Below are 14,470 nucleotides of genomic sequence, written 5' to 3' on the forward strand. Positions count from 1 at the left end.
GCAGAGCCAACCCGCAGACTATAACGAGTCGATTTCAACGCAGCACACAACACTGGACTGACATCTGACTGGAGCGTCCATCTTTAATGCTAAATAAATAGCGTCAATGCTATAGCGAGCTAAAAATGAAGCCATCCTTGCTCGTATAGCGCGGAGTGCCGCACCACAATGAGCTTGTAGATCTGCCATTTTTTCAATGGCTAAAGTAATAATAAATAATAATGCTTAACCCATTCAGAACGGGAACCCATTTTGGTGTTAGCATCATGTTATGCTTTAGCTATTGAAAAATAGCAGATCTACGAGCTTGTAGGTCTGCTATTTTTTTTAAATCAAAGAACGACTGACATTTTTAGAATCTGATCTCAGGTCAGAATGGGTTAATCAGACACAGTGTGTGTCCAGTGGAAACCTCGTATGAATCTGATCTCAGGTCAGAATGGGTTAATTGAATAAAAGTCTCTCTCTCTCTCTCTCTCTCTCTCTCTCTTACGTATCTCTGCAGGATCTCACGCCGCTCTTCGGGGTCGTCCAGCGGCGTCACTTGTAGATCTGCGATGCAGACGTGCGAGGAGGCGGTGAGCGTGACCAGCAGCACCACAGTGCCCCTAGTGTCCTCCAGAGGTAACTCCATGTGGTGCGTCTGCTCCTTGGCCAGCGTGGACAGGTCCAGCTCACACCTGAAGGTCAAGGTCGAAGGTAAAAAAAAAAATAACACTTCCGGTTACACATCCGGTTCACATCCTGGACTACAATTCCCATAATGCTTTGGTGGTGCACTGCTCCTCCTTGTGGATAGGGGGGAGGGCTGTCTTACTGAGACAACATGTAGTCCAGGAAGGAAGTGAGCCCAGTGTCCATGACATCAGAGACACTGGCTTTTTTCTTTTTGCAAAAAGTGTGAAGTTTCCCTTTAACCCATTTAGACCGGAGGTCAATTCTACAGAATGTCTTCTAAATCATGAGTTTTCTAGAAAACCTACTGTATGTTCAGCACTGAAAACCTAGCCTGGGCTCCACCTATGCAACTGGAGAATCTATTCTAAACGCAGCTGTGCGACATGAGACTAATGAATTAGAGCGACAGAGGAGTGTGTGTGTGTGTGTGTGTGTGACTGTGTGTGTGTACGTGTGTGTGTGTGTGTGTGTGTGTGTGTGTGTGTGTGTGTGTGTGTGCGTCAATTTAACAAAGGTGCAGACGATCAGAAATCAGCAAAGAGAGATCGACGTTTGCGCTGCTGCTACTCTATGCCCAATTGAAGTGCCAGACTCTTTTTTTTTCTCTCCCTGGAAATAAAAACGGAGGAACGCCTGGGTTTTCCGAGGGCTACTGAAAACCAAGCGAACCAAATGAACCCATTTTGGTGTTAGCATGATGTCGTGCTTTAGCTATTGAAAAATAGCAGACCTACAAGCTCATAGCGCGCCACCGAGTGGCGCGCTATGATCTTGTAGGTCTGCTATTTTTGAAAAATCGAAGAGCGACTGACATAGAAGACATTTTTTAGAATCTGATCTCAGGTCAGAATGGAAAACTGTCAGGATGTAGAAGACATTTTTAGAATCTGATCTCAGGTCAGAATGAGTTAACTGACCGTCCAATGAAGTCGTCCCGGCGTCCCCCTGTCTTTACTGACCGTCCAATGAAGTCGTCCCGGCGTCCCCCTGTCTTTACTGACCGTCCAATGAAGTCGTCCCGGCGTCCCCTGTCTTTACTGACCGTCCAATGAAGTCGTCCCGGCGTCCCCCTGTCTTTACTGACCGGCCAATGAAGTCGTCCCGGCGTCCCCCTGTCTTTACTGACCGTCCAATGAAGTCGTCCCGGCGTCCCCCTGTCTTTACTGACCGGCCAATGAAGTCGTCCCGGCGTCCCCTGTCTTTACTGACCGTCCAATGAAGTCGTCCCGGCGTCCCCTGTCTTTACTGACCGGCCAATGAAGTCGTCCCGGCGTCCCCTGTCTTTACTGACCGGCCAATGAAGTCGTCCCGGCGTCCCCCTGTCTTTACTGACCGGCCAATGAAGTCGTCCCGGCGTCCCCTGTCTTTACTGACCGGCCAATGAAGTCGTCCCGGCGTCCCCTGTCTTTACTGACCGGCCAATGAAGTCGTCCCGGCGTCCCCCTGTCTTTACTGACCGGCCAATGAAGTCGTCCCGGCGTCCCCCTGTCTTTACTGACCGGCCAATGAAGTCGTCCCGGCGTCCCCCTGTCTTTACTGACCGGCCAATGAAGTCGTCCCGGCGTCCCCTGTCTTTACTGACCGTCCAATGAAGTCGTCCCGGCGGCCCCCTGTCTTTACTGACCGTCCAATGAAGTCGTCCCGGCGTCCCCCTGTCTTTACTGACCGGCCAATGAAGTCGTCCCGGCGTCCCCTGTCTTTACTGACCGTCCAATGAAGTCGTCCCGGCGTCCCCCTGTCTTTACTGACCGTCCAATGAAGTCGTCCCGGCGTCCCCTGTCTTTACTGACCGTCCAATGAAGTCGTCCCGGCGTCCCCCTGTCTTTACTGACCGTCCAATGAAGTCGTCCCGGCGTCCCCCTGTCTTTACTGACCGTCCAATGAAGTCGTCCCGGCGTCCCCCTGTCTTTACTGACCGTCCAATGAAGTCGTCCCGGCGTCCCCCTGTCTTTACTGACCGTCCAATGAAGTCGTCCCGGCGTCCCCCTGTCTTTACTGACCGGCCAATGAAGTCGTCCCGGCGTCCCGTGTCTTTGTCCCAGACGGTGATCTCCAGCACCTCCCCCGTCTCCTCGAACAGGTGCAGGTCAAACTGCTCCCTCCACTGGGGGCTCAGGGTCTTGGGCACGGTCTGCACACGCACGCACATACGCATGCACAGACGCACACACATACACGCATGCACGAAGAAAACACAACCAAAACCAAACAAGCAAATAACATCATTTTAGATCATTGTAAACCATGAGCCTAAATCCGAAAACTATAGCAGATCTACAAGCTTACAGTGCTGAGTGCACGGGACAAGTGTGCAATCCTACTATAAAATACCCTGTTCAAACCACTCCCTTCCAAAAAACGCTACCAGAGCATCAAATCTCGTACCACCCGTCTCAGTAACAGTTTCTACCCCCAGGCAGTCAAGGCTCATACATAGTCTGGATTTACGGTGGTGGGGTGACCACCGAACTACAACATGACGTCACGAGCCGCGGTGAAGAGCAAACCACCGCCACCGCTCCAGCCCTTCTCTCTGTTTTTACTCACCACCGCTCAGCGTTATTTCAGCTCCGGTGGTCAGCTCACCACCGGAGAGGTGGTCACCTTACCACCGAAAATTCAGACTATGAATAGGCCTTCAGGCTGCTGAACAGCTGACCTTGAACTGTATTGCACTGTTTTGTCACTTCACTAGATGTTTGTTTATGTCCTGTGTGTATGTAAGACTGAGAGTGCTCTGAGCAAAATAATTGTCATTGTATTTATACTCTGTATCTACACACATGACAAATAAACCTGAACCTGAACCACGTCTCTGCATACTGTATGTGCGTACTTGTGTGTACGGTTGTTGTAATGCACGTAACTCGAGAACCGTTCGACCCACCGACTTCACATTCGACACACTCGTTCCACACCCCCACAGGGAGTGCAGTGCCCGGTATCGAGTCGATCGGACCCACGGTTCTCCAGAACCACCACAAAAAGGCTCTGCATGGTCAGGCTCTGCCTTTAGTGGGCCTAATGAGGCCAAAACTCCTTTCACCTGTGCAATTTCCAGCCTCTGCCTCGGGCCAATTGAGGCTCAACCAATCAGGCTCTGCCAGTGGGCCGAATGTATTGCCAGGTACACTTTTCAGTTTGCAGTCTTTTATAAAAAAAATTATTTTTTTATCCCACGATTTTGTAACCCATTTTTCACCCCTGTGTCAATCACGTAATGTGATCCTGGGCTCTACACACCCTCCACCAACCTAGTCCCCATATATGGGGGACAAGGGGAGACCAACCTAGTCCCCATATATGGGGGACAAGGGGAGACCAACCTAGTCCCCATATATGGGGGACAAGGGGAGACCAACCTAGTCCCCATATATGGGGGACAAGGGGAGACCAACCTAGTCCCCATATATGGGGACAAGGGGAGAGCAACGGACTTGAACTCATGCTTCCTTCATGCCTGAGTGTCCAAGTTGCTCCTTTTACACCTGACAGGGGGGAGTTTCCCTGGTTGGACGTAGCGCGTGGAAGGAACACGTTATAGTTTGCAGTCTTAACACACAGGCACATACACAGATCTCCATGTGGGACAACCGGCTGACAGTAAAAACGGGTGCTATGACAACGTATATCATTAGGTTCCCAAATCGCATCGTTACCCAGTAGGCCACTGGCCGACTGCGACGACGGACACGTACAGGTCTAGTAAATATAAACCAACAACCAGGCATATCTCAAATCACTAAACTTAACTTCTAAATACCTAATAAGCCTAACAAACGAACCCCAAACGGAATCTTTTTCTATCTTGTAAACAGATCTTTTTCTATAAAACAACCATTTTTCTTTTTGTGAGGACCAGAAAACGGTTCCTCACAAGTATAGTAATAGCCTACAGTACACACACACACACACACACACACACACACACACACACACACACACACACACACACACACACACACACACACACACACACACACACACACACACACACACACACACACACACACACACACACACACACACACACACACACACACACACACACACACACACACACACACACACACACACACACACAGATATGCAAATAGGTCAACCCTGCTGTATTGATAGCACGGGGGTATAGCTCAGTGGTAGAGCATTTGACTGCAGATCAAGAGGTCCCTGGTTCAAATCCGGGTGCCCCCTCTAAATATTTAGCACATTTTCCCAAGTATGTAGTATACTGCTGGCTGCCCATTTAGACCGGAGGACGATTCTACAAATGCCTTCTAAATCATGACAGTTTTCTGAAAAACCTCATGTTTCTGTGTGTCAGTTGTTCTCAAACTATGTCATGTCAAGGACCCCCAGAAATATATGTATTTGGCCGCGGACCACCATCTGAAAATATGTCGTTCCAGGGAAGCAAAAATTTGAGTACAAAACGTTGAAATAATATATATTCAAAGATTTGCGCCACATTTTCACGATTTTTCAAAAATAATAATAATAATATGAGTTTGTAGATCTGCTATTGTCCTATAGCTAAAGTACAACACAATGCTTAAAAACACCAAAAGGGGTTCCCGTTTTTTTTTTTTTTTTACATTTTTGAAGTCTTGAAAAGTGTTTGGATGTTGAACTATATCAGTGGTTCTCAAACTTTTTCATGTCAAGGACCCCCACAATCTATTTGGCCACGCTGACCCCCATCTGAAAAATATTTTGTTCCAGGGACCCCTCCAGAAGCAAAGATTGGAGTTAAAAATTATATTCAAAGATTAGCATTTTCACATTTTTTCTCTCGCTAAAATGGCAACTCTACAAGCTTGATTATAATAAAGATAAATGAATATGGTGAAAGAGATGAGAGGTGGTACAGTAGGTGGTGGTGTACCACTGTACCTTACTTTCTGGTGAAGAAGGTACAGTGTTCTCCATATGCAGGCCGCGGCCATCTTAGCCCATTCATCCAAACAGAAAAGTCCTCTCTGATTGTATTAAACAACGTCAAACTCACCAACATTGCAGCTGTTACGGAAAGCTTGAATTATTCTCTTTCTATCCTCAAAGCGTTTGTTTCATAAAAATCCACTGTATACATGTTATGAGCTACTTTGTGTCCTTGTTGCAGGTGATTCTTTTTGTGTGCTGGAGTTTGGGAGCGCTCGTTAGATATCACTCAACTGCCCTGTGTACCACCTGTTTATAATTAGCACATATTGCAGGAGGCAGCAGGACGTTGCTTTACTGAAAACGAGTGCTTCCAAACTCTGATGGAAACATGGCCGCAGTCTGCAAAAAATGGTAAGCCAAAGGGAATTCCCTGTGACTCGGGGGAGATGTTAGACTTTCAGGCCATCAGGATGAGGTTGTGAGGCACTCTGCCACTCTCACCCACCATTTGACCTCACACAGGGTTCTGGTCTGGGATTTTTACATCATCTAACCCATGGGACTTGAACCCGGGTCTCCCGTGTGGAGAGCCAACATCTTTTTTTTTTTTTTAGGATATTTTTTTGCGGCTTACGCCTTTTATTGATTTTTTAAGGGACAGATAGTAGGCTGACAGGAAACGGGAGAGAGATGGGGGGATGACATGCGGTAAAGGCCGTGTCGGGTTCGGGAGTCGAACCCGCGGCACACCGCGACTGGATCACCAGTCCGGTGCCCAGACCGTTACGCTACGGCCTGGGCCTAGAGAGCCAACATCTTAACCACTAAGCCACAGGGAACTCCCTCTGATTTGGGGGAAGATGTTAGTCTCTTAGGCCAGCAGGCTGAGGTTATCGTGAGCCACTGCTATATTTATAAATTATGGCGACTTAGTTTGGACTTGTTTTTCTGTGAAGGTGCTGGAGTTTGGAAGTGTTTGTTAAATATCACCCAAATGCCCCTGTGTACCACCTGTTTATAATTAGCACACAATGCAGGAGGCAGCAGGACGTTGCTTTACTGAAAACGAGTGCTTCCAAACTCTGACGGAAACATGGTCACAGTCTGCAAAGCCAAAGGGAATTCCCTGTGACTCGGGGGAGATGTTGGACTCTCAGGTCATCAGGATGAGGTTGTGAGGCACTCTGCTACACTCACCCACCCTTTTGACCTCACACAGGGTTAATTCCACGGCATTTAACCCATGGGACTTGAACCCGGGTCTCCCGTGTGGAGAGCCAACATCTTAACCACTAAGCCACAGGGAACTCCCTCTGATTTGGGGGAAGATGTTAGGTCACATTCACACCAGAGAGCTTTGCTACGATTAAGGTCACATTCACACCAAATACTTCGGTAGACTCGATGCGTATGGGCGGAGAAATTGGGATTCTTGCATAGTTAATTTGCTGCGGTTTGCCTTCACACTGTCATCCGCAGCAATTGGAAACGCAGCAGGGGGGACCTTTATCAATGTGTTCCATTCATAAACTAGCCTACACAGTGAAATCTATGGTGATAAAATTATACTCATAACGTGCATGTGTCGTGCCCCCTGGCTATAATACACTGCAGTGTTTTTATGTGTTTTCTTAAGCAATTGTTTAATGTACTCGTGCTCATTTCGATCAGGGCTTCCTCATTCGACCACGTCTATCCAAGTTAACGGGACATCTTTGCGCTGCGTAAAATATGCCTTCTCCGTCTCCAACTGTGTTCAGCTCCTCACCCGCCACATTGTTTGCTTCATTTCCTTTATTTACCGCGGATTGCATTCACACCTGCACCGAATCGTAATCAAGTGCGATTGGAAGCGAAGCGAAACCCCCGTTTTTGCTCGGAGTAGAATGCGGTTCTTTGATGCGCATTAGGAAATGCGCAGCAGGACATTGCTTTACTGAAAACGAGTGCTTCCAAACTCTGATGGAAACATGGCGGCAGTCTGCAAATGGTAAGCCAAAGGGAATTCCCTGTGACTCGGGGGAGATGTTAGACTTTCAGGCCATCAGGATGAGGCTGTGAGCACTTCTCTGCCACACTCACTTCCCCTTTTGACCTCACACAGGGTTAATTCCTCGGCATTTAACCCATGGGACTTGAACCCGGGTCTCCCATGTGGAGAGCCAACATCTTAACCACTAAGCCACAGGGAACTCCCTCTGATTTGGGGGAAGATGTTAGTCTCTTAGGCCAGCAGGCTGAGGTTATCGTGAGCCACTGCAATATTTATAAATTATGGCGACTTAGTTTGGACTTGTTTTTCTGTGAAGGTGCTGGAGTTTGGAAGTGCTCGTTAGATATCACCCAACTGCCCTGTGTACCACCTGTTCATAATTAGCACACAATGCAGGAGGCAGCAGGACGTTGCTTTATTGAAAACGAGTGCTTCCAAACTCTGACGGAAACATGGTCACTGTCTGCAAAGCCAAAGGGAATTCCCTGTGACTCGGGGGAGATGTTAGACTTTCAGGTCATCAGGATGAGGCTGTGAGGCACTCTGCTACACTCACCCCCCTTTTGACCTCACACAGGGCTAATTTCCATTCCATTCCATTTTCTCCCGTGTGGAGAGCCAACATCTTAACCACTGAGCCACAGGGAACTCCCTCTGATTTGGGGGAAGATGTTGGCCAGCAGGCTGAGGTTATCGTGAGCCACTGCTATATTTATAAATTATGGCGACTTAGTTTGGACTTGGTTTTTCTGTGAAGGTGCTGGAGTTTGGAAGTGCTGATGGAAACATGGCCACCGTCTGCTAATGGTCAATAGGTGGTACAGTACAGTACAGTACAGTACAGTACAGTACAGTACAGTACAGTACAGTACAGTAACGTACAGTACAGTACAGGTGGCGTGGTTACCTTACTCTTGTACTTCTGGTCTCCCAGGCGGAACTTGACGTAGGGGTCGCTGAGGCCGTTGGCGTCCATGGGGAGGAGCTCCCGGCCCTCGATGAGGGCGATGCTGACGATGCCTCGCCACAGCTGGGCCTTCTGGTGGAACTCTGAGAGACGCAGAGACGACTGCTGCTGCTGGGGCACACACACACACACACACACACACTCAATTCAAAGGGCTTTATTGGCATGAGAAAACATACGTTTACATTGCCAAAGCAGAAAGAACAATACAGCAATACAATCAAAACAAAAATTATGTACTTTGAAGGTCAGAATCTTCAATAGATTCTACTTCTATGTACCAAGATCACTCGATGCAGGTATAGTGCAGGAATACACACACACACACACACACACACACACACACACACACACACACACACACACACACACACACACACACACACACACACACACACACACACACACACACACACACACACACACACACACACACACACACACACACACACACACACACACACACACACACACACACACACACACACACAAATAGAGGCAGGCTAGCTAAAGTGAGAATCTAGTGTTTGTTGACCTATAGCCTTGAACAAAAGGAACAGGGCTGTGTTTTCTGCCTGCCGTGTAACAAGGGGGTATAGCTCAGTGGTAGAGCATTTGACTGCAGATCAAGAGGTCCCTGGTTCAAATCCGGGTGCCCCCTCTACACTTTAGCAAACTTATGCACAGTCATACGACAGCATTAGTCTAACAATGCAAGTGTACAAAGTGGACTCTTACAGTGAACAATAAGACATATAGTCCGGCAGTCGAGTTGGACGACTGGGACATTTTGGCCTAAAATATCTGTCTATATGCATACATTCATGAATCCACTTGCTGAACGGCTGTCTGTATTGGGCAATTGTTTTCATAGGGGTTTCTTGTGACCGTCACCCTACCACTAACATCCTATGGCAGGAAGAAATGTCAAACTTTCCTTGTGACGTGTCAAAATAGGAGGTTTTCATGATTCTGAATCCATTCCAAGCATTAGTTTTACACAAAAAACACTCCTTGGGCTAAAAACGGCCATAGACGTCATGACAAATGTGATGAGGTCAGCACAAGTGGTAGGGTCACAAGAAATCCCTATAAAAAAAATGCCCAAGCCGCAAGTGGATTCATGAATGTACAATATTTATTAAAAAAATAATTTTATACCAAATGTCCCACTTTAAACAAAAGAAGCCTGTCGGCTGCCGGACTAACAATATAATACTGTTATGGCAGTGAAGGTGGCCAAGCGAGCTGAATTATTTTTATCGAAAGCGCAAGCCAACAACATGGTAGCAACTAGCAAGGGTTTTCAATCACACTCTTCATGAAACTAAAGTTGTTGCTGAAGATGCTTATTTTGCAAGGCTGGCAGAACGATAAAAAGACATGGCATGAAGATGCAACACATGTGCTCGTTGTTGTTACTGACAGGAGTAGATCACAGAGGGGGCAAAGACTGCCACCTAGTGGGCGAACAGCGTGGGTTCTTAATAGCCTGGATCTGCCTGCTTCAGTCTGACAATCAGGCAGTGGCAGGAAAAGTACTCAAAGTTACTCAAAGTTTTTACTTTAATTAATAAGTAAAAGTACTAATACTAATAAGTAAGTAACTGATGCCTTTGTGTCAGTGTTGATTTCGTCGACTAAAACTATGACAAAAAATGTTCGTCGACTACCTTTTTTCACTGAGGAAAACTACATGGAAACTAAATGAAAACTATAAGCTATGACGACTAAAACTAAGACTAAATATACTGACAATAGAGGGTATATATGCGCGTGACATCATCATCAAACCCGGAAGTTATGCAGGAACGCCTACAGAGTGGCAACAAACTACTTTCTGGCCTTGACAGCCCATTTACATCCAAACAGAAAAGTCATATCTGATTGCATTAAACAACATTAAACAACGATTAAACTCACTTTGCCTGTTGCTTTGCCACTCGATTTGCCATTCACTTTAAGCATGCGCATACCCTCTACTTTGTCAACAAATAAAAACTAGACTAAAACATTAGGAAGGGACTAGTGGACAACAAATCCAGTAGAACTAAAAGTCATTTTATGCTTGGTTGCATGCTGAAAATAGACGATCTTGCTCACAACAACGTTGTGAGCTTGTATTCCAGGTGACTAAAATGTGACTAAAACTAAAATAAAAAATGTGCTGCCAAAAACAACACTGAACACAGAGATAATGGAGGTTCCTGGCCCGACAGCAACGATATGGGAGTGAACGGTTTAATAACGGATATCAACTTAAGAGTTTCCTACACTCACTGCCAGAGCTGCAGAACTATACAGACAATAGGCGGAAGGAAGCGATAGGAATTCTCATCTACGCTAGCCAACAACAACGCATCTGTCTGGAAAGCAGATATATACCTAAAGAAAAGCAAAGGCTCGCAACTCACTCTTTTTGTGAACGCTCCAAAGTATGTATTCACAATCACAGCAGGTCAGGACATAGAACGTTTCGACCAGTTTATTGGTCTTTTTCCAAGGATACTACTTGATTTAAATATACTACTTGATTTACTTGATTCAAGGATACTACTTGAAAAAAGACCAATAGCGGTCCACAAGCTGATGAGAAATGCTGATGAGCAGAGGCTGGATTCTACTGTGAGGATGTTGATGACGGATGTTTTATCTTTATTTGTTAGATCGTTACCTTGCTGGATCGCTTCCAGGACCTCCGGAGCAGCATGGTCTGAACATAACAACACACATTCATTTAGACGTAATCTCTCCTTAAAGCAGCACGTTGTCACTTACTTTTTTTTAATCCCATGATTTTGTATAACCCATTTTTCACCCCTGTGTCAATTATCTAATGTGATCCTGGGCTCTACACACCCTCCGCCTACCCGGGGAGAGCAATGGACTTGAACTCATGCTTCCTTCATGCCTGAGTCCAAGTCACACCTGACAGGGGGGAGTTTCCCTGGTTGGACGTATAGCGTGTGGAAGGAACACGTTATTCCGACCAGTTCCTTTCCCCCTCCATCAGGCGCCCCGGCTGGCCAGGGGGAGGCAGTTTCGAGACCAGGATTACTGCATGTTTTTTGTGAGGTTACCTACCCTAGGGGACACGGGGAGAACATGCAAACTCCACACAGAAAGGCCCTTTCGCCAACCCCGCCTCGGGTATGGGCACTGATGACGCGGAGGAGGAAACACGCCGCCAGAAACCACAGCGCCCCGAGTGGGAATCGAACCCAGGACCTTCTAGCTGTGAGGCGACAGCACTACCAACTGTGCCACATGTCACTCACTTTTGACGAATAAAATGTCAATGTCAAAAAAGTGTGAAAACAATATATAACTTATATTGTCTCTCTTCTCTTCTATTGAGACATTTGGATGGTGTCAAAGGTCACGTCTACTAGCCTAGACATGACCTGGTGGTCAGAATTGGACTCCTCATGCATAGAAGGAAGCATGAGGTCAGTCCGCCATGATTTAACCACAGATCTACACAATCACTAAGCTATAAAAGGTTGAATGGTCCTAGAATCACAGGAGTTGTCTAGCGGAGGAGGGTCTACATGCGTCATCTGAACTGGAGAACGTTTCTAAAAAGCATTGTTGGATCGATGGGGTTTTTGTTCTAGCTATTTTTCCCTACTGGTTCTTTGCTGTGCTTTGATTCGCTTTCCTTCTCTCTTATTCGTTTGTAATAATTACTTTTTATTTATATACCATCCTGTATATAGTGTATTATACATTTGACCACTAGAGGTCCTGCTTTAGCCAATGAACTGCTTTAGCCAATGAAACATGAATGCAAAAACCTGCTGAGAATAATAGGTCAGAGAGAGGAAGTTCTGTTTGCTCCACTCTGCATGCATACAGTCTAGATTGTGAACCACATGGGCTTGGTCTAGACTCTAGTCTAGACCAAGCCCATGTGGTTCACAATACTGTGAAACACTCAGAGACCATGTCCTGGTTCACAGTACTGTGAAACACTCACAGACCATGTCCTGGTTCACAATACTGTGAAACACTCACAGACCATGTCCTGGTTCACAATACTGTGAAACACACACAGACCATGTCCTGGTTCACAATACTGTGAAACACACACAGACCATGTCCTGGTTCACAATACTGTGAAACACTCACAGACCATGTCCTGGTTCACAATACTGTGAAACACTCAGAGACCATGTCCTGGTTCACAATACTGTGAAACACACACAGACCATGTCCTGGTTCACAATACTGTGAAACACTCACAGACCATGTCCTGGTTCACAATACTGTGAAACACACACAGACCATGTCCTGGTTCACAATACTGTGAAACACACACAGACCATGTCCTGGTTCACAATACTGTGAAACACACACCGACCATGTCCTGGTTCACAATACTGTGAAACACTCAGAGACCATGTCCTGGTTCACAGTACTGTGAAACACTCAGAGACCATGTCCTGGTTCACAATACTGTGAAACACTCAGAGACCATGTCCTGGTTCACAGTACTGTGAAACACTCAGAGACCATGTCCTGGTTCACAGTACTGTGAAACACACACAGACCATGTCCTGGTTCACAATACTGTGAAACACACACAGACCATGTCCTGGTTCACAATACTGTGAAACACTCAGAGACCATGTCCTGGTTCACAATACTGTGAAACACACACAGACCATGTCCTGGTTCACAATACTGTGAAACACACACAGACCATGTCCTGGTTCACAATACTATGAAACACACACCGACCATGTCCTGGTTCACAATACTGTGAAACACACACAGACCATGTCCTGGTTCACAATACTGTGAAACACACACAGACCATGTCCTGGTTCACAATACTGTGAAACACACACAGACCATGTCCTGGTTCACAATACTGTGAAACACTCACAGACCATGTCCTGGTTCACAATACTGTGAAACACACACAGACCATGTCCTGGTTCACAATACTGTGAAACACACACAGACCATGTCCTGGTTCACAATACTGTGAAACACACACCGACCATGTCCTGGTTCACAATACTGTGAAACACTCAGAGACCATGTCCTGGTTCACAGTACTGTGAAACACACACAGACCATGTCCTGGTTCACAATACTGTGAAACACACACAGACCATGTCCTGGTTCACAATACTGTGAAACACTCAGAGACCATGTCCTGGTTCACAATACTGTGAAACACACACAGACCATGTCCTGGTTCACAATACTGTGAAACACACACAGACCATGTCCTGGTTCACAATACTATGAAACACACACCGACCATGTCCTGGTTCACAATACTATGAAACACACACAGACCATGTCCTGGTTCACAATACTGTGAAACACTCACAGACCATGTCCTGGTTCACAATACTGTGAAACACACACAGACCATGTCCTGGTTCACAATACTATGAAACACACACCGACCATGTCCTGGTTCACAATACTATGAAACACACACAGACCATGTCCTGGTTCACAATACTGTGAAACACTCACAGACCATGTCCTGGTTCACAATACTATGAAACACTCACAGACCATGTCCTGGTTCACAATACTGTGAAACACACACAGACCATGTCCTGGTTCACAATACTGTGAAACACACACAGACCATGTCCTGGTTCACAATACTGTGAAACACTCACAGACCATGTCCTGGTTCACAATACTGTGAAACACACACAGACCATGACCTGGTTCACAATACTGTGAAACACTCAGAGACCATGTCCTGGTTCACAGTACTGTGAAACACTCAGAGACCATGTCCTGATTCACAGTACTGTGAAACACTCAGAGACCATGTCCTGGTTCACAGTACTGTGAAACACACACAGACCATGTCCTGGTTCACAATACTGTGAAACACACACAGACCATGTCCTGGTTCACAATACTGTGAAACACTCACAGACCATGTCCTGGTTCACAATACTGTGAAA

The 14,470-nt window shown here is 46.4% G+C and overlaps 1 protein-coding gene across 1 annotated transcript in view; it reads right to left on the reverse strand.

The window, feature by feature from the left end:
• Window positions 1-14,470, reverse strand: part of mctp1b (multiple C2 domains, transmembrane 1b) — a 114,068-nt gene that overhangs the window by 35,083 nt on the left and 64,515 nt on the right. Inside the window, exons 6-9 of the mRNA XM_083793825.1 lie at window positions 11,197-11,235; window positions 8,463-8,633; window positions 2,679-2,809; window positions 494-680 (exon numbers count right to left, since the gene is read on the reverse strand). Coding sequence (XP_083649951.1) covers window positions 494-680; window positions 2,679-2,809; window positions 8,463-8,633; window positions 11,197-11,235 — 528 coding nt within the window. The remainder of the gene's footprint in view (window positions 1-493; window positions 681-2,678; window positions 2,810-8,462; window positions 8,634-11,196; window positions 11,236-14,470) is intronic.

This window comes from Protomyctophum parallelum (assembly GCF_964188405.1).
Source record: "Protomyctophum parallelum genome assembly, chromosome: 21".
In the NCBI taxonomy this organism is placed as follows: Eukaryota; Metazoa; Chordata; class Actinopteri; order Myctophiformes; family Myctophidae; genus Protomyctophum; species Protomyctophum parallelum.